This window comes from Pempheris klunzingeri, chromosome 20, assembly GCF_042242105.1.
Source record: "Pempheris klunzingeri isolate RE-2024b chromosome 20, fPemKlu1.hap1, whole genome shotgun sequence".
NCBI lineage: Eukaryota > Metazoa > Chordata > Actinopteri > Acropomatiformes > Pempheridae > Pempheris > Pempheris klunzingeri.
Window position 1 is genome coordinate 6,195,960 of NC_092031.1, and position 25,459 is coordinate 6,221,418.

General features: G+C 40.5%; 3 protein-coding genes across 6 annotated transcripts; all 3 read left to right on the forward strand.

Moving 5' to 3' along the window:
* Positions 1 to 28: 28 nt before the first annotated feature.
* srsf2a (serine and arginine rich splicing factor 2a) lies at positions 29 to 3,078 on the forward strand. Of its 3 annotated transcripts, XR_011585742.1 has the most exons (4): positions 29 to 587; positions 1,036 to 1,384; positions 2,384 to 2,477; positions 3,008 to 3,032. XR_011585742.1 is itself a non-coding variant. In XM_070851796.1 (3 exons), the coding sequence occupies exons 1-2, from the start codon at positions 232 to 234 to the stop codon at positions 1,358 to 1,360; spliced, it is 681 nt and encodes a 226-aa protein (XP_070707897.1). In that variant the 5' UTR covers positions 29 to 231; the 3' UTR covers positions 1,361 to 1,384; positions 2,384 to 3,078. The 3 variants fall into 3 exon arrangements, 2 of the variants coding, with proteins under 2 accessions (XP_070707897.1, XP_070707898.1); XM_070851796.1 differs by having other exon boundaries at positions 2,384 to 3,078; XM_070851797.1 differs by having other exon boundaries at positions 29 to 566; positions 2,384 to 3,078.
* A 2,496-nt stretch (positions 3,079 to 5,574) lies between these two features.
* Positions 5,575 to 10,513, forward strand: mxra7 (matrix-remodelling associated 7). 2 transcript variants are annotated; one of them, XM_070852110.1, is made up of 4 exons: positions 5,575 to 5,969; positions 7,407 to 7,620; positions 7,744 to 7,852; positions 10,128 to 10,513. In XM_070852110.1, the coding sequence occupies exons 1-4, from the start codon at positions 5,709 to 5,711 to the stop codon at positions 10,240 to 10,242; spliced, it is 699 nt and encodes a 232-aa protein (XP_070708211.1). In that variant the 5' UTR covers positions 5,575 to 5,708; the 3' UTR covers positions 10,243 to 10,513. The 2 variants fall into 2 exon arrangements, with proteins under 2 accessions (XP_070708211.1, XP_070708212.1); XM_070852111.1 differs by having other exon boundaries at positions 7,587 to 7,620; positions 10,128 to 10,509.
* A 201-nt stretch (positions 10,514 to 10,714) lies between these two features.
* On the forward strand, positions 10,715 to 22,143 carry st6galnac1.1 (ST6 (alpha-N-acetyl-neuraminyl-2,3-beta-galactosyl-1,3)-N-acetylgalactosaminide alpha-2,6-sialyltransferase 1, tandem duplicate 1). The gene is made up of 9 exons (XM_070851656.1): positions 10,715 to 10,878; positions 11,054 to 11,366; positions 11,755 to 11,917; positions 13,433 to 13,589; positions 16,755 to 16,893; positions 16,978 to 17,081; positions 18,143 to 18,226; positions 18,462 to 18,561; positions 19,798 to 22,143. The coding sequence occupies exons 1-9, from the start codon at positions 10,778 to 10,780 to the stop codon at positions 20,005 to 20,007; spliced, it is 1,371 nt and encodes a 456-aa protein (XP_070707757.1). The 5' UTR covers positions 10,715 to 10,777; the 3' UTR covers positions 20,008 to 22,143.
* Positions 22,144 to 25,459: the final 3,316 nt, after the last annotated feature.

Consider the following 25,459-nt stretch of genomic DNA (forward strand, 5'->3'; position numbering starts at 1 on the left):
CCAGCGGGGGCGCAAAGAGAGGGGGAGAGGAAGCTTGATTGCCGCCATTTCACGTGAAAGCAGCGCGGTAGGAGCGACGTCCAGGGGCCAAACAATTGAGAAAGAATCCGCCAGATTTAGTGTTAAATATACAAGTTGGAGATTTGTGAGCTAATTGTAGTCGTTATTAAAAGCTAGGGCCTTAGGGTTTTCGTTTTAATTGGCCTGCTCTGTTGACTGGAGACGAAGAAGATGAGCTACGGAAGGCCGCCGCCAGACGTTGAGGGGATGACCTCTCTCAAAGTGGACAACCTGACTTACCGAACTTCGCCGGAGACCCTGCGACGAGTTTTCGAGAAGTATGGCCGTGTTGGGGATGTCTATATCCCCCGGGACAGGTACACCAAGGAGAGCCGCGGGTTCGCCTTCGTGCGGTTCCTCGACAAGCGCGACGCCGAGGACGCCATGGACGCGATGGACGGCGCGCTGCTCGACGGGCGGGAGCTTCGAGTGCAGATGGCCCGCTATGGACGTCCCCCGGACTCGATGTACAGCCGGAGAGGGGCTCCGCCACGCAGATATGGAGGGTACGGGCGAAGAAGCAGGAGGTAATGCTGGTGTCTTTAGGCCCAGCTGATAATCTCCTTTGTAGTCTTGTAATAACGTTAGAGAAGACGAGCACATGGTGTATGCTGCTAATAGACTGAAGTAGTAGGAAGTCAGTTCCCACGCTTTCCTAAATATTAGGTAAACAATAATTACCTCGTTTTGTAATGGTACATGTAACTCATGATCCAGCAAGTTATTTTTTTTGAAATAAATTAACTTAAGCTAATTTTGAATAGGCTAATGTAATGTAATATAATAATAATTCCCAAATAGATCCAGCCGACTATTATCAGTAAATAAAAAACATTTGTCAAGATGAAACTTGTTTTGTCATTTGCTAAAGTGTAGTATTGTTGAAATAACTGCAGAGTAAGGGATTAGGTTATCAATAGGAATGTGTTGAGTTTCTTGCTGTTTTCATTGAAGTACTTCTTTCCACAACAACAGCCGATCAGCCAGCCCTCGTCGCCGCAGACGTAGCCGCAGCCGCTCCAGGAGCAGAAGCCGTTCCCGATCCAGGAGCCGCCACCACTACAGCCGCTCCAGGTCCCGCTCCTACTCCAGGTCCCGTTCCAGGTCCAAGTCTAAGTCCAAGTCCAGAACCCCCAGGCGGAGCAAGTCAAAGTCTCCTTCCAGGTCCAGATCCCGCTCCAGGTCCAAATCAAGGAGTCGAACCCCGCCTTCCAATAGAGGGTCCAAGTCCAGGTCCAGGTCCAGGTCCAAATCCAAGAGTAGGCCTAAATCTCCAGAGGACAACGGAGAAGAGTCTTAACCAAAACTTGGACACAATATGACGGTATTCAGGGGAAAGGGTGGATTGTATATTATTTGCTTCAAATATTTTACCTGAGGTGGCTGTTTTGTCATCACTTGGGTCAGTATTCTGCAGTCTTGGTGCTGGTCACTTGCACACAAGCAACAAAGCCTGCAGAATCCTGAATGTTTTTAGAACTTAAAATAAGATTGGGACCGATGTAGCCAACAGTCCTGGTTCTGTGTATGCTTTACTTTGCTTGTATGTTCAGCCAATCTAAAGCACACACAGACAACGGGAGATATGGGCTGATGTGACCTACTGTATCATATTTCAAAATGGGGGGTGTTAATCACATTTGTACTCATGGGAGGGAGGGTTGGTTGTGACGTGGGGTGCTTCACTCAAAACGTTCACCTAAATGTGGAATTCTTTCCTCCAAGCTGCGGAGTCCTGTTTGCAAAGAGAGGAGGAGGAGGAGGAGATGGGGGTGTGGCAGTGTGAGAGCAGTTAGTGTGTGACCCGCCCATGTGACCTGCCTGTTGCTGAGAGCGATGGCAGTTGCTAAGGAGCAGGTCACCAAGGCAACGGGGTTGCTATGGAGCAGGTCGTCATGGCGGTGGTTCGGGCTGTCAGTTGGTGTATGATGTGGTGTGGTGAGGTACGTTCACGGGGATCACAGGCAGATGCGCTGAGCACTGTTCCCACCTGTGCCTGTGGTTTCCTCCGCCTCTCACAAAGGGAACGGACCCCGAGGTTTGTTTTTCAAATATGCCCGAGTGTACGAGTCTTGTTAGAGATAGTGTTTTTTGGGGGGGGAGTGGGCCAAGAAAGGTGTGTAAACAAATGTGAACATTACTAGAAATGTTAGGTAAAATGCACAAAGATGGATGCCCAGAAAAGAAATTCAGTTTTATAAATGTTAGTGTCAGGGGAAAGAAGCTCAGACCAGTACTGCTTTTAAATATCCAGTTCAGCTGCAGGAGTTTAGACAGCGTTGTTGTTTTGCTCTTGTCAACTCTGCTCTGTCTTTCCTTCCAGATCTGAGGTGATTTGAGCCTTTGCTGAGGACATCAGGAAGAGTCTCACACTGAGCAAGTGGACTCCACTATTACCACTGAATGCAGACTGAAAGGTTATTGGAACTTGGTCTAAAATGTTTTAAATGTTTCATTTGATTTCATTTACCTACACAAATTCTGTAACTTTGATGTGATCATTGTTTGTGAAGTTGAGTATATTGAAAGGGATTTGTAAGGTGCTTTTTTTTCTCCTTCCTCCCACTCATCTAAATTGTTTTTTTTTGCATTTTGATAAAATTCGTACCTAATAAATTTCAAATTAGATTTTTTTAAAAAAACGAAATCCCTTGTTTAATACTTTTTCTAGATGGAGTATGAACGAGTGTTATTTGCAGAGTCGATGTAGGGTGTCATGTTGGATGTTCAAAGCCCTTTACAGCTATGTTACACCACTCTAATTGAAAAAAAAATGGCTGACTATACAGTGACATACAAGCAAAGTATCGCAGTGCCACTTAATTTGTAATTTGCTAATCTGGCAGCGTAGGATTTTCTTTCCTGTCAAATCTCTTTTTTTTCTGTCTCGTTAAAGTTGCTTTCCTATGACTCTAACCCTCTTTCTTGTGTATCTTTTGTGCACTAGGCGCAGTTGTGTAGCAGTTGAGTAATGCTGGTTAGCTGTTAAGATGCGGTGCAGTGCGGTGGTGACATGGTGTGGCGTGTTGCGGTGCTGAGTGCCCGGCGCTGTTCCGGGGCTCGACCCTCCGCTGCTGTTTGCCGGTTTGTAAGATCACAGGTGTGGCAGATCAACCATCCTCTCCTGTCTTGTGACCTCTCCTTCCCTCCATGTGCTGTACAGATTCTCTCTTTCCTTTTTCTCTTTATTCTCCCTTCTCCTTTTCCCCCCTCTGTGGTTTATCCACTGTTAACTGGTTTTGCTCGCTTTTTGAACATTGGGTCCAGTGTGACTCCTAGTGAAGGGTTTAAAGGGCAGTCCAGGCTGCTCAATGAATAATTTTGTGTATTGCATTCCTCTGTGAACCTCTCAATTGTCTTGTAATTGCTTCAGGTGAATGCGAATAAACATCTTTGTCGTAAATACATTGTATAAGTGTGGGTTTTGTCATGATGTAAAATGTTTGTAATCTGGTATTTGCTACAAAAGAAGGAACTAGACCTCGACCAAGGACTTTCACTGGAAATGGACTCATCATAGGTTACATTCAGTCTGTGTTAGGAAGGATATTCAGTAGACTCAATGTATTTAAGGGCAGAATTGTTAATGCTAGGAGATTTTCAGGTTTTTGTTCAGGGTTCGGTCATTTGTATGAAGTATAAATTGTAAAAACTTTTTATATTGCAAAATGGGTATAATTGTCAGCCAAGCCAGTGAATTAAAGGCCTGGCAATTCAAAAATCCTCTATTAAATGTGGTTACACACATTTTCTGCAACAGTTCAGTACACCCAGATATTAAAAAGGTTATGTACCACAATTTAGGTGGTGCAGCACAATCTGTTTATTTTTAGCAGCCTGTTGGCTTTACATTGTACATGAGGTCAGATTAACCCATTAGGGCCCAAAATAAACTGCGGCCCCATTGACTTCACTGCCATTTCTCTGCTCATCAGCTCAACATGTATAGCAGAGTGGCGACAGGTCCATTTAAAGTCTTAATGTCTTAAATTCACATGAACTATTAAGAGGCCTTTAAAAGGTCTTGAGTTCTCGTTGAGAGGGTAGAGAGAGTATTTGGTCTTTGAAATCAGTTCAGACTAGAATTAAAATGCATGTTATCCTGTTGTGGTTTGTCTGTATTGAACAAGTAACTGCAGTCTGTGTACAGAGCTGATGTGCCACAAAATGCTTTTTTTTTTTTTAAATAAAAAGCTTTTGCTGTTCATTTTTGCACATTTTGCTCCTTATGACCATTGAAGGGTCTGGATGGCATGGAGGAGCTACCTGGTTATCTTAGACCCTCTCCTTTCTCTTGGTTTACTTTAAACTTTAACCCCTCTCTCTCCAGGGCTGCTGTTCAGCTGTTCATCTCCAGTATTTCAAAGCGATTCTAGATAGTTTATTCATCCCTAAGGCGAAATGCAGGTATCTGGTACCTGTTAGTCAATTGACAAATAATAAAAGTCATAAAGTCAGTGAGTCAGCTTGAAACAGTGATTTGTTTCACACAATTCCCCCACGTTCAAAGAGGAAAACTAAATAATGTGTTGGAAACAGTGCTGCTAAATAATTGTCCAACTCTGGCCGTCCAGCTAGACCCCTAAAGTGTGATTGTCTGTTTTCAGGTAAAGTTTAATCTGTGTTTTCACATCATATTATACACTGAATATTCTGTTGAAAATAGCAAAAACTCAAACATAATATCATTCATCATAAAGTAACGGGGTTAGTTCACATCAGCAGCTATCACTTTTCAAATTTAAATAAGCTTTATTGGCACAACTGATCAAACATCAATATGGTCAAAGCAGCACATGCAATAATACTATAACTATAATATGAATAATAAAACGATAACATGCAAATAATAGCAATCATATAAAAATGCAACATCCATATTAATAAGTATTGATTATATACAGGCCTACAGTATCTACATTATAATAGCATGCTGTAAGATGTCACACTGCGTTAAAATAAGGTAAGATATTCCTTTATTAGTCCCATGAAATTCACAATGTCACAGCAGACAGGTACAGTTAAAACAGAGGAAGTATAAAAAATAGAAACAATATAGAGCACAAGATATTAGAAAGTATTGCACATTGTGCAGTGAGGTACAAAGATGGATAAATATATCACACAGAGTGAGGTTGTGCTGAATAAATATCATTCTTGCTCCTGTCTGTTTATTATTGTCCACATTAGACCCTCCTGCAGGCTGCAGACTGACCGGAAGCTGCGTCCTCTCCAGGTGGGGGCCACTTTTCCTCCTGCACCCCCCTCCTCTCCTCTGTAAACCCTGTTTGACTTTATCAGCCCTGATAACACGGGTGCTGTCAAAAACCATTTCCATCTCCCGGAACCCGCCGCTGATCAGAGGATTAACGGCGAGGAAGCAGCAGAAGAGCCGAGCACGTTGCAGCGCGCCGTGCCAGCCCACCTGACCTGCCCGGACTTAGTAACACCTACGGGGGGGGACCGGGGACACAGGCGGGGCGGGACCGGAGGATGTGACGTCCTGCACGGAGAGGAGATTGAACCACGTCCCGTGAACGCCGCTCGTTAACGCTGATGTTTAACGGGGATTATTCCCACAAGCAGGATGGACAGCAGTGCGTGAACGCAGCAGAGCAGACAGGGCGGACAGGAGTCTGAGATCCACCATGGGGCTGACTTTCATACTCTCAGCTGTCATCTTCACGCTGCTCGCCATCGTGGTCGCGACGTCGCTGCTGAACGGAGGCTCCTCGGACTTTGCAAACGCCCGGCGCTACTTCGGATCCGCCGGAGGATCAGATCTGCTGGGGCCGAGGCAGAACGGCCACGTCCCGGACAAGAAGAAGAAGAAGAAGGCGGAGGACGACTGGTGCGAAATCAGCGGGAGCTCCCACGATCACTGGGATGTAGTGAAATCTGTGCTATCAGTGAGTACACAGTTTACACTCAGGGAGAAGTCTGTGTGTGAGTGTGTGTGTGTGTGTGTGTGTGTGAGTGTGTGTGTGCGCGCGCGTGTGCGTGTGTGTGTCCTGTAATTATCTCTTAATCTGTTTTACTGACTCTCAGGTACAGTTCACATGTCCAGTCAGCACTCAAATCCGTCACTCAACCAAAAGCAGCAAGAAAAATACAACAGCAGTGGGATGTAATCAAGCATCATTATGGGAAACAATGAATCCAGTAAGAGGTGTAATTTAATGCAAAACCTGAATGTGCAAACTAGTTGCAACTGAAAATATGATAAACATAGTGTAGGAAAAGGTAGATTATTCTGCAGGGAAATATGAAATGACTCAAGTGAAGCACCTTTACCTCAAATTTATATTCAGATTTGTCAGTAAAAGTAGCAATACTTCAAAAAATACTCAATAAATAGTACAAGTTCTGCATTTAAGATTATATAGAAGTGCAGACTTAAAAGTACAGATTTAGCTTTATGAGTGCTGTTGTAAAACATATGTTACAGGCTATTTGATTGTTATTATTGGTGCACTGAAATTGATTTAAATGTTGAAGCTGGTCTACATGAAGCTCATTTTACTTCCTTATAGACTGAGGGATCACTTTGTAAACAATAAATGATTTGTCTCTATAAGTGAAATCTTACTTTTACAAAGTAAAGCCATTGACTGTTGCTGTCAAATAAATGCAGTAGAGTAAATGAAGTACAACATTTCCCTGTAAAAAGAGAAGTGGAAAGCAGCATAAAATCAACAGTACTTAAGTAGCTTAAATGTAGTTGCTTTCCAGCTCTGCAGGCGTTTCCAGGAGACGACATCTCACTCGCCACAAAAGGAGCAAAGGGGTCAGAGAGGACAACAACAGGAGGATTTAAATGACATAAACATGTCCTGTTGTCTTTCAACCTAAACTGGCATCAACAAATTTAATTTGAAGCAACATGGCCATGCAAGACTAGCAGAAAACTGGCAGGTTAAGACACCTCCTCACACCTCTCAGGTAGCTGTTATTCTACCCGAGTGGACGGTTTTTAGCCTGTTGAGAATATCTGGATGTCTGTCTGGAGGGGGTCACCAATTTGGACAAAACATGACAGGGCGGGAGGACAAATCAGCACCCAAGGGAGCAAAGTATGAAAGCATAACCGCAGCTTTTTCATCACTGACACCTGCGCCAAGTGTAGCATCCAGGAGAGGTGGGAACTACAGGTAACACCAGGAGATCAACTGATTTGTTTGGAGCTAAATATCTGTGCAGCAGTTTCTTATCCAGGCCTGCGTGCACGGACGCACACACTGATATTTTAGATGTAAAAAACACTTTTGCTGCTCGAGCTTTTGGAGAACAAAAAAAAAAAAACTGTGAAAAATGATGGTTCGTCTGACCCCTGAATTCTCTGATAGGAGGAGGCACATCCCCACCCTCACACTGAGGAACTGGCAACCCCTACTGAGCACTCCCCCTCCACGTCCACGAGCTTAGAGGTGGACTCCTCATCCGAGGCCTTGTCAGGGAGGGGCCGCTCGTCGTTCATTGGGCTCTCTGATAAGGAGCTCCTAAAGTGTGCTTTCTTTCACCCCCAGACTGAAGGAGCCACAGAGAGCCCAGGACTCAACAGTGAGCACTTTTACCCACTTCTAAAAGCTGTGATTGAAATGTGATCGATATTTGACATTTTTCTTCTTTCAAAATAAAAGGTTTGGTGTTGATTTCTAATCGACGTTTATTCTGTCTCATCAGGCAAAGTGGAATCTAATGAGAACAACTCCTTGAAGTACTTCCCTGGAAAGGCGCGATCCCACCACTTGCAGAAGATGTTGTCAGCAGAGGAGCTGGCGGAGGAGCAGAGGTGGGTGAAGAAACTAGAATTATGGGTGCCACCTGATGATAGAGCACTCTTTATAAATACTTTATAAGCCATTAATAAAACAATTAACTGGAGAGACCCCTTGAATGGTTGATCAGTCTGTTTGAGGGGCCTTCCTGATAATTAAACAGCTGACTAAAGTGTCATGCTGGATTTTCCACAACCTGGCAACCCAAAGTTGTTCCTATTAATGGCTTATAATGGCTCTAGAAACTGATGACTAGTAACTGATGCATGGACTATTAATAAAGCCATTAATTACAGCTTTATGAAGGGTGCCTTAATGACAAAGTGGTGCCCAAATGTCACAATATAGTAAAGAGTTGGATCTGTTTTCCCAAAACAGAAGCAAAAGTCATTTAACTCCAACAATGTTTGAATTTAAATGGAGTTCCCTTGCTCCCACATCGTTGCCCTCTGTCCTCTTCCTCCTCTCTCTAATCTTCCCTACGCTGTCTTCACGTGTGTTTGTGTTGTTGGCATTTCACCCAGAGCCTTCCACGTTTAGCCGCTGCGTCGCTCGTCCTCTTTAGGCCAGACTGAGTAAGGCGAGATTGAGTCTCTGCCAGGCATTAGCTGAAGGATGAATGACACAAGACTTAAAGAAACCACTCAAAGCGCTCGGCTGCTGCTGCGGAAAAGAAACAGGGAACGGATGACGGACAAGTTTTATTGCTGTTTCTGTAATGTGTCTGCATACAATGCTCTTATCATTGCAGGATACACTCCAACAGAGACTTTAACTGTCTGTAAGCCTGAAAAAGGAGCAAAAATGTGGTAAAGTATGAGTTATTCTCACCCGTTTATCACAGGGGAGTCACTTTCTGGCCATTTTGTGAAAACTTCTCCAATGCTGTTTTTCTCGCTTGTGACCTCAGCAGTGATTTTGGCCTCATCAGCTCTTTTTCCTCAAGTGGCCATGAAGCGACTGATGTAACTGTGCTTACCTGGTCCCACATCCCCGCCCCCCCCCTCACAGCCCCCATTACTCCACATTAAACGTGAGACTCTCAGGTGTCACAGCAGGTGTTGATTGTCTTCACCTCTGACGGGAAGGTGCTAGTTAATCCTCTGAGGACTCTCCTCCATTCTGCCACAAGGAGGAGTCAGTGTAACGCAGCTCTGAGACCTGTGGTGACAAGGCAGCTCTTCCCAAAATTACTCAGCCACTCGGGAATAAAGAGATTGAGGGGAAGACGGGAGGTTATAAGAGATATATGTATCTTAGATGATTTGAGTATTTAACATGGCTGTAAATACCCAATAATCAATTACTTATCAAATACTGGACAGGATCTTTCACTCACATCACAGTAAAGCTGGTCACGTAGCCCATATTTGTCAGCCGTTATTGCTAGATGAGACCTGGCGTTTCTGTTTTTCTGCAGGTGTCAATGATTTACTTTTACTCACCAAGCCTCAGGGCTTATCAAAGGTCACTCCCTGTCAGTCCCTCTCGAGCCTCCATTGTTTCTTCTTTCCTTTATAGCGGTGTGAAAGTGGAATTGAAGATTTGTCATATAGATATAATGTAAAATGTTCTAAGCACCTCTAAACATGACTTCACAGGTTCAAAGTCTTACTAACAGGTGTGCGAGATCAGAACCTCCTGCAGACTCTTGATCATTTTATTAATGAGTGTTTGGTCCAGGAACAGGTTAACACTTTACTGAGCTCTTCCATCCACATTTAAAGGAATAGTTGGACGTTTTGAGGTAAAAACAGGCTAATTTCCTGTCTTGCTGAGAACATCGATACCAAACTCTCATATCTGTCCATTAAATATGAAGCTATAGCCATCAGCTGGTTAGCTTAGCTTAGCATAAAGACTGGAAACAGCTAGCCAGGTTCAGTCCAATGGTAACAAAATCCGCCTCCCAGCACCTTTAAAGCTAAATTGTTGCTGGTGGTATTTTCTACCCATAAATGCATGAGAGCTGTATTGAACTCTCCACCAGAAAATGAATAAACATATTTCCCAAAATGTTGAATTATTCATTAAATTTTTCTGTTGTATTATATGTACTTATTTGGTTCATCCATTTGAATAACTCAACTGGATGACACGTACCTCCGTAGTTTATCTTTTGACATTTGTAAAAGTACTTTTCTTGTTTAGAGGGGTTTATCTTTCTGAATTTCACTTGATGATTGTCGTTAAAAACTAAATTTGTACAGGCGATCAGCAGTGCGAATGATTTTTTGTTTTGTTTAATACAACTCTAAACTTTTATTTCTTTCATATTTGTCTTCCCAGGGTGCAACGTGATCAGCTGGCCGCCATCTTCCAGCTGCTGAAAGACAACAAGGAGACGTTTGGGGAGGTGTCGGAGGGAGAGATGGAGGAGCAGCTCAGACTCTACTCCATCTGAGACTCCTCTCTGACTCTTTGTTGGGCCGTCCGGCCTCTGACTGCACTCTTTAACCTGCGAGCTGCTACTGAAGGACTACTCCAGCACACCAATTATTTCAATAAACTTCTTCACAGAATGCAACACGGCTGTAAATCCAACTCATCAACCACTGTTTCATGTTTTAATAAGACATACTGTAACATGACGTACTCATTTTGCCACATCTATGATAATAAAGGGAAATATGTTCATTTATTAAAAAAAAAAACTTCCACTGCTTAACTTCCCCTCTGTTGTGTAATACACCACATCACATACCATTGTGAAAGTATGTGTGTGTGTGTGTGTGTGTGTGAGTGAGTGAGTGAGTGAGTGTGTGTGTGTGTGTGTGTGTGTGAGTGAGTGTGTGTGTGCACTTCCCGTTTTGTTGTGCATTTCTGTATCAGTAAACTGCGCAATAGCCCTACCCAATCATTCCTGGTGACAAGGTGTCAGGTACACTTCACATGGAGCTTTTCTGGCTGAAGGCAAACACTTCTTTCATTCCTCTGGGATGGGGCTCCGAATCACCAGGACTTTTTCTTTCCTGCTTGTGCTCTCATCTGCCATTGTGCTTTTCATTTTATTATGGGGAAATTTGTCAGTAAACATCAGGTACGCTGTATTTTTTTATTCAGTCAAGATAAAGATGCAAACTTAACTGAAATGTTTTAATCTGTAATACTTCTGGTAAATCATAAGCTAATCCTGTTTTCTTCTTCAGATACAGTTTTGTTATTTATGTCACTTTTTTGTATGCTACATCTAATGCTCTTTTGTCAAATGTCAGCAGGGCTGAGTTCTCACCAAAGACAATATTCAGAGGTGAAAACAGGTTCTCGGACAGTGAAATCCAGGTCTTGGATATAAACAGGAATGGGACTCTACCACCTGCTGTGTTCACCACAGCACAGCAAGCAAAAATTGCAGTTTCCATACAACCAAACCCAGTGACAAAGCTAAAAACGAATCAATCCAGAGGCGTTACACGCAGCGGTGTAGGTGAGACTCCCATTACCGTCATCTACAGGAGATCCTTCAAGAAGCTTCCTCAGTGGGATTTTGAGGATGTTTATAACCAGGATGCCCCACCCAGACAGACAGTAAGCATGTTATGACAAGATAACAGAAAAAGTGCATTTGTATGAACTTTGTGGGAGTGGGTAAACATAGCTGATGTCTGCACAGCCAGACGCTCAGTTAAGTGTCTTTGGTGTGAGCTGGAAGGATTTTCTGTTTGCTTTTCTCCTCAGTATTTTCACAAGATATTATCTGCCTTTATCTTAACTATCAGCTTAACTTAATTTGAGTAATTACTGGTATTTCTTCACTTGTTTGGCTTCTCTCCCCTGATGCACCTTCAGCGGCATGGAAACTACACTAAACCAATTGTTTTAGCCAGACAAACAAGGTGGAAATCACATTTTCTATGTTTTTTTTTTTTTCTGTTAGGATAGTTTGCTAACTAAATATTTTATCCCACATTCTCAGACATGTGCCCAGTCTCTGCGAAACTCTGAAGATGAGAGCTTCAAGAAGGCTTTCCTCCCCAACATACGCCTGTTTCTTCACAAAGACAGCATCAACATGAGCGAGTGGAACCGGCTCTCACATTTTAACAATCCTTTCGGTTTTATGGATTACCAGTACGACAGTAGGTGTTTGTATGTGTCTGTGTCAGACAGGTGTGGAAAGACTGGATTTGCTAATCATTGTGTGTGGTTGCAAGTAGATAATCAGCATGTACTTAAAGTGGATAAGCCTGCTCATTATTTTTAATTATGCTTCTAATTGTTTTCCCATATACAATAGAGGAGGAGAGATATAGTCCAAAATATATCAAAAAGCTGATTTAGTCAAATTAGAGTCAAAGTGCAGTGATCCACTTAAACTTGAAGTAATTGAATTTTAGGCTGTCTGAGTGAAAGGGAACAAGCTGTGTGCACAAAATTAACACATTATCACATCATGAAGTTGCTATGGCTAATAATAATAATAATAATTTTTTTAAATCTTTTAAAATAGCTACTAAAATAGTCTACTATAATAAGTAAGAGGCGAAGGGCGACGCTGATTATGGAAAGTCCAACAGATCAAGTGCACACGATTTGAAGTATATGGACAAGACTTTAATAACCACATGCAAATATGCAAAGCCCAACAGATTAAATGCATGTGATTTGTTTCAATAGGTTGAGAACACGTGCACAGCACATTAACCCTTTGAACTCAAGTCTGTGCCTACATTGGTATTTTTGGTCATTTCTTTATCCTTATCTTCTTTATCTTTAAATGCCTCATATCCCCAAAATCTGTACAATCTCACCTAAAAGGGTAAATAGGTCAATAAACCAGAAAAAATAATAAAAGTATTCAGATTGTGTATATATATAAAAAGCTTTTAAAATCTGTCTCTGCAGCTGCTAAATGCTCCGCTTTGTTCACCATCAAGTTGCTAACTGCGTCTGTCTGCCTTTTGCAGGTAGAGTACGATGGGTTTTAAGAGCTTTCCACACTATTAGAGCCATGAGAGTGAAGTTGCGGGTTGGATATCTAAACAGTCTCTCAAAAATCGACTTTAAAAAAAGCCCCTGCAAAGCTGAGGGGAGCTGCAGATTTAGGTTTTTTGAAGGATTTCAAAACCCCTTTCTAATTGTTTTCACACTGTCATTTAATTCATTATAACTGTAACTGCAGGCCTTTAATCACATGTATAAATATTCACCTTGAGAAGAAAATTAAGATTATTTAGTACCACCACACTACAGCCAAAAATAACCTGCAGACCATAAGCATCTAGAAGCACCATAAGCAGCTAACGTTAGCATCAGTAATCCAAAAGTAGGGAAATTCAGTACTGCAGAAAATGTACATAACAGTACTTCAACCAACAGTTCGATCTTGGCGTTTTTAAATGTACATTTTCCGTTCACAGGGCCAAGCAATGTTTTGCCATCTGCTTCCATCGTGTTTACAAAGTTACAATGACTAGGTGTATGTTTAGTGATGTATAGGGTCAAGGGGCATCATGGAGAGTGATTAATCTGCATTCATTTTTTATTTTTAGCACTATCCCAAGGGGGTTTTACTTGGCAGAAAATGTTCTTGTTGTAAACTGTTTGCATGTTGTGGTACATTATGCATGTTTTCTTTTGCGTTTGGTTTGCAGGGGTGATGACTTCAGTGAAGTTGATTCCAAAGCCAAAGGAGCCGCTACTCTCTCCAGGCAGCGATGGGTGTGTGCGGTGTGCTGTGGTGGGCACTGGGGGGATCCTCAATGGCTCTAGAAAGGGGAAAGAGATCGATGCGCACGATTACGTCTTCCGGTAAGAAATAGGCTGAGAACAAACCTATCAACTGTGCTTGTTAGGCCTCACCTGGTGGAAAGGTTTTCAAACACTTAAACAAACATAATTAGACTTAGACTTCTTAATTAATTGCAGGGGTTTTATTTTTGTAGCGTTTTTATCTCTATATCTTCATAAAAAGATATAGGTTGCTTCACATCTGTCTGAAGTGATGCAATCAGGAGTGCTATTCATTCTTTCGCAAGACAAATATTTAACTATGGTGGAGATCCTATGTAGGCATGATTTGTGTGCACGGATGCATGAACTGGACGCACACAATTTTATCAGGGGCAGCTTAGCTTATAGGCCCCGTAGGACTTGGCTTGGGATCAGGAGGGTCTCTGATTCAAGTCTAGCTCAAATCAGTCAATGCAGACTGTGCAACAATAAGTTAAACAACAGGTGCCTATATAAGTAGAATATAATATAAAATAGAATAAAAAAAACCTATGCAGTATATACAAATATAACAAAGAGATTGCACTGTAGTAGAATGGATGAAGTGACATTAGACAGGTGCCAGATCAGCCCGTGGACTCCCCATGAGCAAGGCACTGAACCGCTAACTGCTCAGGTAGCCGCCTTCCTCTGACATCTCTCCAAAGGGCCTGTTTGTGCATTGGTGCATTTTAGATTTGTGTCTAACAACAGAGTGAAAGAACTGAACTTCAGGATTATTAAAGCAAGCTATCTTCTTCTCATAAATCATATGATGGCATTTCCAATATAACCCTCCTGTGCACACAGTACCACCTGTCAGCACAGGGTTACTCATACAGCCGCTGTTATCTTAAATTGTAATCAACACTGGAGAACAAATTTGTATTTCAAATTACTTGTTTTATCAGTCCATTTTCTCTGTTGTCCCATTGTTCTTGTTGCAGTTACTCCCTCAGCAAACGCTCAGTCAATTATAAATTTCAAGGTGTGTCAGTGTCAAGCTTGAGGATGTCAGCGCTGAGTTTGTTCAAAGTGGGCTAACAAGGAAGCAGCTTCAGGATGTTTAAATAATTTTCTGTTGTGACAGTCTGTAAAAACCAATTGCAATGTTGCATGGTTTGATAAATAGATTGATTACAACCTATTTGATAGGATTGGTCCTTTTCAGCTGGGAACATCATAACAGAACAATATTTCTTTGTTTTTTCTTTCAAGCTCTGGAGATATGGGAAAACAGAACATTTTTAAAATTTTGGATTTAGGTCAGGACTCACCACCCCGGGGTATTATTGTAATTTTAAATCATTGCCCTGTAAGTTTTTCTTTATGTTTGAGGTGATCTTTTTCCTATTTGCACCGGGATATCCCTGTATGGTGTTTTATTTATTTTACCCTTTACCCACTTAAGTCATCCAGGCTTTATTATGAAATTTCGAAAAACAATTAGCTGTTGGAAATAGGATATCATTTTCTAGCCATAATTCCCAGTTCTGCTGGTTTACTGTGGAGTTAAAAACATACTATGGACTTAAATGAATAGTTAAACACTTTGATTATTATGCTTATTCAGTTTCTTGCCTGGAGTTTGCTGAGAAGATGCCACTTTCATTCCTGACTGTATGCTAAATATGATGCTACAGCCAGCTGCTGGTTAGCTTAGTTTACCATAAAGATCTGAAGCAGAAGGAAACAGCCAGTCTATCTCTCACACAAGGAGACTTCCAGGCACCCAGCAGAGAGTCCAAGAAACTCTTGCATATAAATGCACTTTGCTTATTGTACGGATTAAACCTACAAGCTGATTTTTTCCCCCTCAAATTGATTGGGTGATAGGGTTCAATCAATGTTCAACCAACTTTGACCTGTTTATCTTGTTTAGCAGTTATTCTCGTCACCTCTCGCTGCTTCATTCGGACAAGCATTTAAACTGACATTCAATGATGGACAGATTATACGTGCTACCCTGCCTAAACTGCCTCGCCACACCTTTTGAGTCATGACACAAAGAAGCCATCCGGTCCGTCAATGAAATGTAGCCTGTCCTGTCTGGCTGGTATGACGGTGACCGGAGATGGTTTACAAAGGAGACGGCGCACACTCCTCACTTCCTCCATCTGTGTCAGATTTTATTTCCCCAAGACTAAGAGACTAGCTGCAGTCTACAGTATTCACTCCAATGAAAGAAGTGAGTCTGAGATTATGACTCAGGGAGGCAAACAGATTAGGGGTAAAAAAAAAATGGTGAAGACAAGAAATGTACAACTACAGTTGCACTCAAAATTATTCAAATTAGGTGTTTTGGAAAAGTTACATGCTTTCATCTGTGTTCAATGAACTATTCAAACAAGAACAATTGAAATAGCTCAACACAACTAAAATTACAGGTGGTTTCTCCAAATTCAACTGCAGTCTCAAAATAGACTCCTTCATTAGAGCACTCATTTGTAAGTCAGGTGGTTGAATAATTTTGAGACTGCAGTAGTTGAAATTGGAGAAACCACCTGTAATTTTAGTTGCTATTTCAATCGTTCTTGCCTGAGTTATTCATTGAACACAGCTGAAAGTTTGTACATTTTGCCAATATACCTAATCTGCAATGGGGGTTGAGTAATTTTGAGGGGAACTATAGGAGGGCCTGGGGGTATGCCGCATGCAAGGATGGGCTATTTTCTGGGGCTTAATAAAATCCATGATGGGCCAACCAGATTTAGCCCAAAAAACACACCTATCTATATTAAAGGGAAATTTAGCAGCATTTTATGTAGATTTTCAGTCAGTGTTAATGTCAAATGAAGTCAGTTCAACCAATAAATACCTCAGTGTGCTATATTGACCAGGGAAGCTGATTTCTTCTGCTACAAAAGCTGTTGTTCGCTGGCACCAGAGCTGTCACTTAAAACGTGGCAAAGTTTCCCTTTAAGCACTGAAGTTCATATGTCCATATTTAACCCAACTGTGTAATATAAGTTATATAATATAAGTAATATGTTACCTGACCTCAGTATATAAACCTGTATGTTTGTGTCTTTTCCAACATTTTTTAACCATTTGACTTTCATGCAATAGCTACGTTTGTCAATAATCAGCTTATTTATTATACAATAAACTTGCTTTGGATCCTTTTGGATAATAGGTTAGTTTTTAAGCTACTGAAAATTCAACGGTATGTTGATTTATAGCGTCCACTCTCACATTTGGCAGGATGAACGCTGCAGTCACTAAAGGTTACGAGGAAGATGTCGGAAACAGAACATCGGTGTATGTTCACACGGCCCATTCCATCAATTCGTCGCCATATATGTTCAGGAAGTACGGATACAGAGGTGCCCCTAATGATGAGGTACTTAAACTCAACTGACATTAGTGCATTAGTATAACGGTTTATACCCCACACATTCATCTGTCATCCTCTACTTTTTGGCAGGGTATAAAATATGTGCTGATTCCAGAGGGGATGAGGGATTTCAATTGGCTCGAGGGTCTTCTCAAAGACGAAAGGGTCTCTGCTGGCCCATATCGAAACAAACGGTGAATATCAGCTCTCTGGATATTATTAGTAGATGTTAACATGCATTCACAAACACAAAAACACATATACAGTACATCTAGTGCTGGAACATTTTGGTTTGGGCCTGGAAATATGTCAGCAGGTCACCATATTTATGGAAACAGTCCATAGCCACATATCTTTATTTATTTTTAAAGGTATTTTATGTTTAAGTTTCTAAATCAATGTAACAAGAGCTGCAGGCATCAGTTATCACACTTTATGGAGGTTATAAGTCATGTTGAACATTCATAAGAAACAGTGTACACTCCTTTGTGGCGTGGCCAGAAGGTCAGAAGGCAACATACTTCTGCCGTATAGAAGTAAAACTCAAACACTGGACATTTTGAAATGCTACAACCCACAGTGTCTTTTAATAAATTGGCTGTGCAACATTGTTCCCTGCTCACCTTCACCTTATATTTTATCAATGTAATTACTCTTATTATGTTACCTGTTGTGTCATATGGAGTCTGGAATGTAATCATTACAGCCTTTTTAGGTGTTAAGTTAAAGTTACATAGTTGATACATGTTAAAAAAAGCTATAACATATTGATTATTTAAGGTTGCTTTCAAATGATACATTTAAAAACTTAAATGAATTTGAAATTGTCCTTTATTTGTGTAGTTCAATATGATTTCTTTACTTTTTGACTGCCTTTGCATTATAGCAAAATGATTGCTTTATTTACATATTGTAAATATAGATAAATGTTAGCCATTTATAAAAGGAAGGAAAGAAAGAAAGCAACCAATATACTGTATAAAATAAAGTTTTGTTCTCTAAACTGTGTCTCTAAAAATGTCTAAAGTGGCTCTTCAGACTCAATAGGGTGGATCATTCACCGACTTTTTCAAGCTGCAGTTTGAATCCAAGTGTGCTGACAAGGCCGACATTCATCTGTATATTAACAGCTGACAACAATAACCCCAGCAGATTAGCTCCTGTCACTCAATGCAACAATGACCACAATGCAACCGACAGAAACCATCATGTCATTCTTCATCATCCCACTGACTTTTGTATTTTAACCCACCAGGCCAAGGACGTACTATGGCGGGCAGTTCAATGAGAGTCGCTTCTATGTTCTGCACCAGGATTTCCTCCGATACGTGCGGAACAGGTCCACCTCTTTTCATTTTCCCACCACAACAGTTTTACTTTCTGTGTTTTACAATTATAGATTTTTTATTTGTATAGCACTTTTCATTTTGAAATGCAGCCAAAAGTGTTTCCTAAAACAGAGTTAGAAATGTTAAAAAATGAAAATAAATAGTAGCAGTAAGCAAAAACCCAAACCCTACAAGTAAAAGAGTGATTTTTCATGTATGTTTATGCTCATTTCACACTGTTCACAGGTTCTTAAGGTCTCGTAATCTGAATACGAAACACTGGGCGATAGTCAGACCAACCAACGGGGCATTCGCTCTCTTCCTGGCTCTGCAGACGTGTGATACTGTGAGTTAATGTCACTTAAACTTGTCCACATGACATCTATAGGGATCCACGCCTCTGTAAACATGAAGTATGCAGTATACAATCATTTATATAGACTTAAACTCTGAATTGATCATGAAGTTAGAAGAGAAGATTGATGCCAGTCTGATGTCTGTCTGTTATGGAGAACAGTGGTTTTATTAGCATATGTGGTTCATGTGGATTTATGTGATATTTGACAGTCACACGCTCAGTGGTGTGTTTCTTTGCTGGGGAAGCTCCAGATGGGGGTTGAGTATGAACACGGGAACTGGTCGTCCTGCCTGCGGTGAGAAAATAAATCCAAATCACTGTTCAGGGCGTCGTCTTTTGTGCTTCCCACCCTGTTTCATTAATCGGTACCAAGCTGGCTCAAACAGCCAGTCAAGTACTCAGCTCCTCCTGGTTGTCTCCACAGTCAGAGGCAAAATGTGTGTCTGGTCACCTGCTTAAGAGGCAAACAAGGCTGATAAGTGATGATTTGGGTGTATACGTCATCGGTTACTGATACGAATGTATATTTATGTAAATAGTTTGTCGTGTGGTTGTGGTCCCACCTAAGTGGTTTTGTCCGCCTAATTACCTGCAGATGGAGGGTATGTAAGGCAGTTAGTTGCTTTTGGTTGTTGTTTTTGTGTTGGTGTGTCTCGTAGTGTCTGGATGGAAGACAATAAGGATCAGCAGTGTGTTGTATTTTTACCTCTGTTTCATGCCTCCCTGTGTGAAAACCTGAAACCAGCACCCCTCAATCTGACCCTATCCATTAAATATGTAGCTGTAGCGTAGCTTAGCAAAAATTCAGGAAACATTGGCATTGTAGCCTACCGGCATCTCTAATGCTAACTATTTCAGGCTACATTTTGTTTAACCATCAAGAGTAAAATTAACAGATTGTGGTTGTACTGGGGATTTTGTGTGGGACTGTTTATTTACCGGATGCAGTGATTTATTAAATAGTCCAAAATAAAACTCCTTGTAAAATCACAAATTGATGTTTCAGGTGAATTTCAGGTGAGACATAATGTGTTTATTAGTGAGTTTTGGAGATACTGGCAGACAGAGCTAGCTCTTTCCCCCTGTTTTATGCTGAGCTAAGCTAACTGTCTACTAGCTATAGCTGCAAATTTTTTTGTCCAGAGTGGTATCGATCCAATCTTTTCTTTTCTTGGTGTGAATTATCCTCAATCTTCTCAGTCTTCCCTGTTCTTTGTTTTTCAGGTGGATGCATATGGATTCATGACTGAGGACTACAAAAAATACTCTAACTACTATGTTCAGAGGTATGCTAAAACCCATGTCGTTTTCTACATCAACCATGACTATAATCTGGAGAAAAATACATGGAAAAAGCTCCACGACAGCAAAGTACTTCAGCTTTATCAAGGAAAGGACACAGATACAGGGACAGAGAAGCAGAAGCAACTCTGATACACTAAAAGCAGCAGTAATGGACTCAATAACCTTGGTCATAATGTGTTTGTTCTTTTTTTTAATCCTTCTCTTATTCGAATCGAACTGTGTGAGACAATGTGTGACTGACTGGTTAGACTGAGTGTACGATAAATGTAGGCCATGATCTGGTTTATGCCACTTTTTTCAGTGCTGGTCTGACATGGAAGTAGAAAATTCTCAAAAAGGCAAAAAGACATGATTAAAGCATTTCATCTCTATTCAAGTTAGTGGAGGGCTAACTGGTAGTTAGCTGGTTCAGGAGGCTCGAGACGCAAGTACACATGCTCTATGGGTCCAACAATGCGGGAGATCCTGGTACTTTTATGGCCTCATCGCCACTGAGCAACTTTCATTGGAATGAATGAACCATTCCAGTGAACCAGCCTCCAACGCTGTATCCAGCTCTCTTTATATATTCATGATTCATGCCCCTTCTAGTGGAGTCTGTATTTTGAGTTGTGAAAAAAGATTGTGGTAATATTTATTTATGTGAAATTGTGGGATAGTTTAATGCACTTGATGTACCTGCATGTAAGATACTATGTGCATCACTGTGTTCCACATTCTGGGAATGATGCCAATGTGCTGTATGTATATGTATGAGATATTTTTTATTATTTTATTTTGTTATTTTTGTTTTAAAGTTTATGGGATACAAATATTTCCTCCTCTTTGTTGTTGTGTTCTTCACATGACACAACACAAAATGTACTTGTGTGGCACTGGTCAGTACAGTTGACACAAAGATATGCAGTTATTGCAAGTTACTAATCAGGAAAAACAAGTTTCATGCCTTCACACATCACGGAGAAGGCTGCCAAGAAAGTGTCATTTTTCATTGACAGAGGTTATTTATATTCTAGTAGAACAATGTGGTACATGTCATGTTCTTGTTCTTGTTAGAGCAGAACATTTGCGGTGCAGGCCTAATGTGTTTACTCACACCACAAACACTAAATAGAATTTAGGAATGATAACTTTCAATTTTAGCAAAACATACCAGTAGTTGCAGTTAATTAACAACCATGTTTGCACCATTTTCTGCTACTTTACACTTTTTCTTCACTACAACCCAGCAGGAAGTTACACTTTTTACTCCACTATTTGTTTGACATGTAGCAGCTATGCTGATTGTGATTTAACACGCAAAAAACATCAACTTTTAAATGATGGCACATTGTTACAGATTAAACTATCCAACAGGATATAAAATAGAAAAAATATTATTCCTCCTAAACCAGTTAAATGCTGTTTATATTCCGTCCAATAATAGTAATCTAGTCATATTTTTATAATAATGTAACACTGTTATAAAAAATGTGATATTTCCGATCATACTGAAGTACTTTGACGTGAGAAAATCAGAGGACGTTTTGTAATGGATTATCTTCATATTTAAATAAAGGCAGTGAATATTTCTTCCCTCATCTTGACATGCAGAGACTAAAGTTCACAGCACAGAAGAAGCCACTGTTGGAAAATTACAAAACTCACACAGTGAAATGTGTCAAGATTCAACAGACACCAGGCTGCTGAAACCAGTTTTGCCAAGATTCATGCTGTAGATGCCTTTTGTCAGTGTTACTATAGACCTAGTCATGCATAACAGAGACAATAGAGGCTGTGAAGGCTTTAGTTTTTTTTTCATGATGTCTCTGTTTCCCTGCCGTCAAAGTCATGGTCAGCGCATGTTTGCGTGACGATTATGTCTGACAAAGTACACTGTGCTCAAGACCTCAGTCACCTGTGATAATATTAATTTGATGCACTCCAGTGAACAAAGTCTGATGGAATGAGGAAAACAGTACACATCATTGGGCTTGGATACTTCTAAAGAAATGATATTGTAGGCTACAAGCCAATGCACAGTTTCCCCAAATACAAATAATACTTTATGTTGATTAGCTGATTAATTGGAGCCAATTCTGAGATAATAGCTCAGGTCTCCAACCATATAAGACTGGGCTAATAATTTGATATTTCTTCCAACTGTTTCAGATACAACAATATGTAAAGAAACTACAGTAAATACTTTGATTTGTCATAAAACGTCTTTTAAAAATGTGTGAATGAAGAAATTCCAAAAGATATTGGGTTGATAGTTTGGTTCAAATAAAGAAAGTGAAATATTTTATTCCATTTGATGATTTGTTGTGGTTCAAGGTCACTGCCATGTCTCTGTATCTGCCCTCATGTTTCTGTGTGTTTCCTTCACCTTTTGTATCCCCTGTTGGTCTGTGTGTGTGTGTGTGTGTGTGTGTGTGTGTGTGTGTGTGTGTGTGTGTGTGTGTGTGTGCTCGTCACCTCCCTTAAGCCAACACACCTGCCATTCATGCCGGATCCTGACCAGCCTGTCTGCTGACTCCTCTCCATCTTTAAAACAAACTTTAAAACAAACTTCCTCCTGCTGCCTCCTATTCTTCGCTCTGTGTTTGGATCCTTTGAGCTGCGCTGTAACGTCCAGCTGATAAATGTCAGTTTAGCTCCTGGTGCTGACAAACCACTTAATCTTTACCCGTCTCATTGTCACGCACCATCATAGATAACAGATAGAGATAGATAGAGAGCGGAGCCAACGAGCAAGGTGTGTTCGGACGGACAAAAAGCTGAAGAACATTTTATGACACAGTGGTGTCACTCGGGGACAGGACCAGACTCAGTAAATGGATTAGGAGGACAATGCTGAATTTTAATGGAAATATTTCAGTGCATTCAAACTTCAAACTGGAAACTCAACATAATTAACTCAGCTGGATGTGCAACAGTGTGAGATGTACCTCAGAAAAGCAGTTTGTCAGGAGATCTCCTTAAAGTGAAAGAAGAAAACAGCGCCACCTGCTGATTTATTAGAGCTATGACTACAAACAATTTTGTCTACATTTATTCTGCTTCAGGTAAGATAAGACCTTTATTTGTCACATACACAGTTATACACAGTATAATGCGCAGTGAAATGTTCTGAGTGCCTGTTCCAGACTGAAACAATAATAAAATGAAAATAAAGTATAAAATAAACACACAAAGTGAAACAATAAGAGTAGAAACACAAAGAGAAATATATATATATATATATATATATATATATACACACACACACACACATAAAGATAGAGATAAATAAATCAATTAATCAAAAAGTCTAAAACTGCAAAATATGTGGATGTATATACAAGCATGACAGAATATTGCAGGTTGTGAATAGATTGTCCATGAAGTCTATTGTTCCAGGTTCAGCAGGTGGTCGGCCTGAGGAAAGAAGCTCCTCCTCATCCTCTCTGTGTTAACGCCGACCTGACTGTGACTGGGGTGGGTGGGCTCCCTCGCAATCTTCCTGGCCTTGGACCTGCAGCGCACTTTGAGATCGGTACTGTCAGATATAAAGTGCATTATAAATAAAATGCATTATTATGATTATTAGCGCTGCTGGTAAATGTCCTGCAGGTTGGGGAAGGTGGTTCTGATGGTGCACTCAGCCGAGCGGACCACCCTCCTCAGGGCCAAGAAGTCCTGTTTGGTGCTGCTGCCCATCCAGGTGGTGATGCTCCCAGCCAGAGGTCACACAGGAATGAGTAAAATCGTATGTTCATGGTGACAGTGATGGATAGAAATAAGAAACATGAGAGAATAAAACCAAGTTCAACTAAAAGAAAATGGGGAGGAAACAAAGATGTAAATATGCAGCATAGCTTGTAAAAAATTAACCAGCACATGCTCTCTGGTGATCTTTATACTAACTTATCTTTAATTCTTCTACCTCTTAGATACTTCTGTAACAACAAACAACAACAAAAATAAAATATCCACCAATCGTGCGTGGGCCTATCTGTACTCCTTTCCTTATTGCTGATGCCAACTCTCATTGTTTTGCTTATTATTTTTATTTATTTCATCAAGAAAAGACATATTAGCCGATGTCAATATGATATAAGAGACCCAGAAACAGATGAGGCAGGGCTGATTTAATATAGCCTAATTTTATTTAACATGCATTTCTTTATTGATGTATGTGTGTCAATGTGGTTTAAGCTCTGAAAATTAGAAGAAATCAATTCAATTCAGTCGTTTTATCGTCATATGTACAGATGAAAACAAGTTTCACTGCACAATAAAATGAAAAATTAACATTGTATGTGATAATTATCTTTAATCAAGCATTAAATGGTGCTTACAGGGTTGTGAATAGTTCAACATTACCGGGCACCAATTTTTACCGAAAGTTATCAAAATAAAGTGTTGATAAATAAAAACATACAGTGACGTTGTGAAATTTACGGAGTCCCGGAAAGGTCATAATTCCTGCTCAGGTCACTGAATTTGACGGGTGACAGAACAAGGTGTAACACCTAAGAGGCCCATAAATCAATCAAAATGTATGAACTCAACTTCAAAGCGCACATTTTAAATCGATCAGGTGAAAATGGCGTTTCAATCTCTCTGATTTTGCAATTTGTATTTTTTTATTTTTTTGCTAGTTTTGAGGTGAGCAAAAGGTCAAGCAGGGGTCAGAGGTGAGTCTAGCTAGCTAGCTACCGTCACTGTCGTCATCATGGCGGATTAACGCACAGGACATTTTTATCGTGGAGAAGAAAAAAACACCCAAAAATACAGAAACCTGGAGCTTCAGCTGCTGCTGTGCAAGTTCAAACTGGCTTTGTACCTTAAATGTAACTTCCCTGATGTCGCTTGAGAGTGACCTGCGCTTGAAAGTGGATTTTTATGATTTTACATTGAACTCAGCTACAGAGGAGAAGAGCTGGATATTAGCTTCTAACAGGTAAATTAACCCCATTATTGGATTTATTGGATTTATCCGGACTGTTGCTGTGGCATATTGTTAGAAAAAATAACGCCACTGAGCTGTGTGCAACTGTTGCTGTTATATCTCTCATTTCTGCTTATTTACTTTTATTTACAACAGAAAACAAAGATTTAAAACAGCCAAATAAGTATTCCAAAAACTTAAAGAGCCTGCTGGACTGTTTTATTTTGGCCTGGTAGTGTTTATGTAGGTGTACACATGGTGAAATTCAAAATAAGATTTTAAGAAATGCCTATTTTGAGCTGGTCTAAAACTTTGACATCCAGTATTTATGTCTATACTCTTATTGTTTCTAGTTTGATTTTACTCCGTGATAAAGTACTTATTCGGCGCTGTATAAGTTTTGTGTGGCGTGTTACCACATGGAGTCGTTGTTCTGCTTGAAAAGAGCAAGGTTTTTACCGTCGAATTTATTCATTCCTCATATTATTTAATACTAAAATAAAGTAAAATATCACCGTCGGTGTGATTAAAGATGTGATGGGACATGCACAGTGCTGCACCTAAATTCAGATTAAACTCGTACATTTGTTTAACATTTTGTTTAAAAGGTAAAGGAAAACAAAGGAAATTAAGTTCTCCGTTCCCAGCATGCTTTGCGTCACCAAC

Coding starts and splice junctions, on each gene's coding strand:
- srsf2a (XM_070851796.1), top strand. CDS start 232: ATGAGCTACGGAAGGCCGCCGCCAGACGTTGAGGGGATGACCTCTCTC. Junction 588..1,035: donor TACGGGCGAAGAAGCAGGAG/GTAATGCTGGTG, acceptor CCACAACAACAG/CCGATCAGCCAGCCCTCGTC.
- mxra7 (XM_070852110.1), top strand. CDS start 5,709: ATGGGGCTGACTTTCATACTCTCAGCTGTCATCTTCACGCTGCTCGCC. Junction 7,621..7,743: donor AGAGAGCCCAGGACTCAACA/GTGAGCACTTTT, acceptor CTGTCTCATCAG/GCAAAGTGGAATCTAATGAG. Junction 7,853..10,127: donor GAGCTGGCGGAGGAGCAGAG/GTGGGTGAAGAA, acceptor TTGTCTTCCCAG/GGTGCAACGTGATCAGCTGG.
- st6galnac1.1 (XM_070851656.1), top strand. CDS start 10,778: ATGGGGCTCCGAATCACCAGGACTTTTTCTTTCCTGCTTGTGCTCTCA. Junction 11,367..11,754: donor ATGCCCCACCCAGACAGACA/GTAAGCATGTTA, acceptor CCACATTCTCAG/ACATGTGCCCAGTCTCTGCG. Junction 13,590..16,754: donor GCGCACGATTACGTCTTCCG/GTAAGAAATAGG, acceptor CACATTTGGCAG/GATGAACGCTGCAGTCACTA.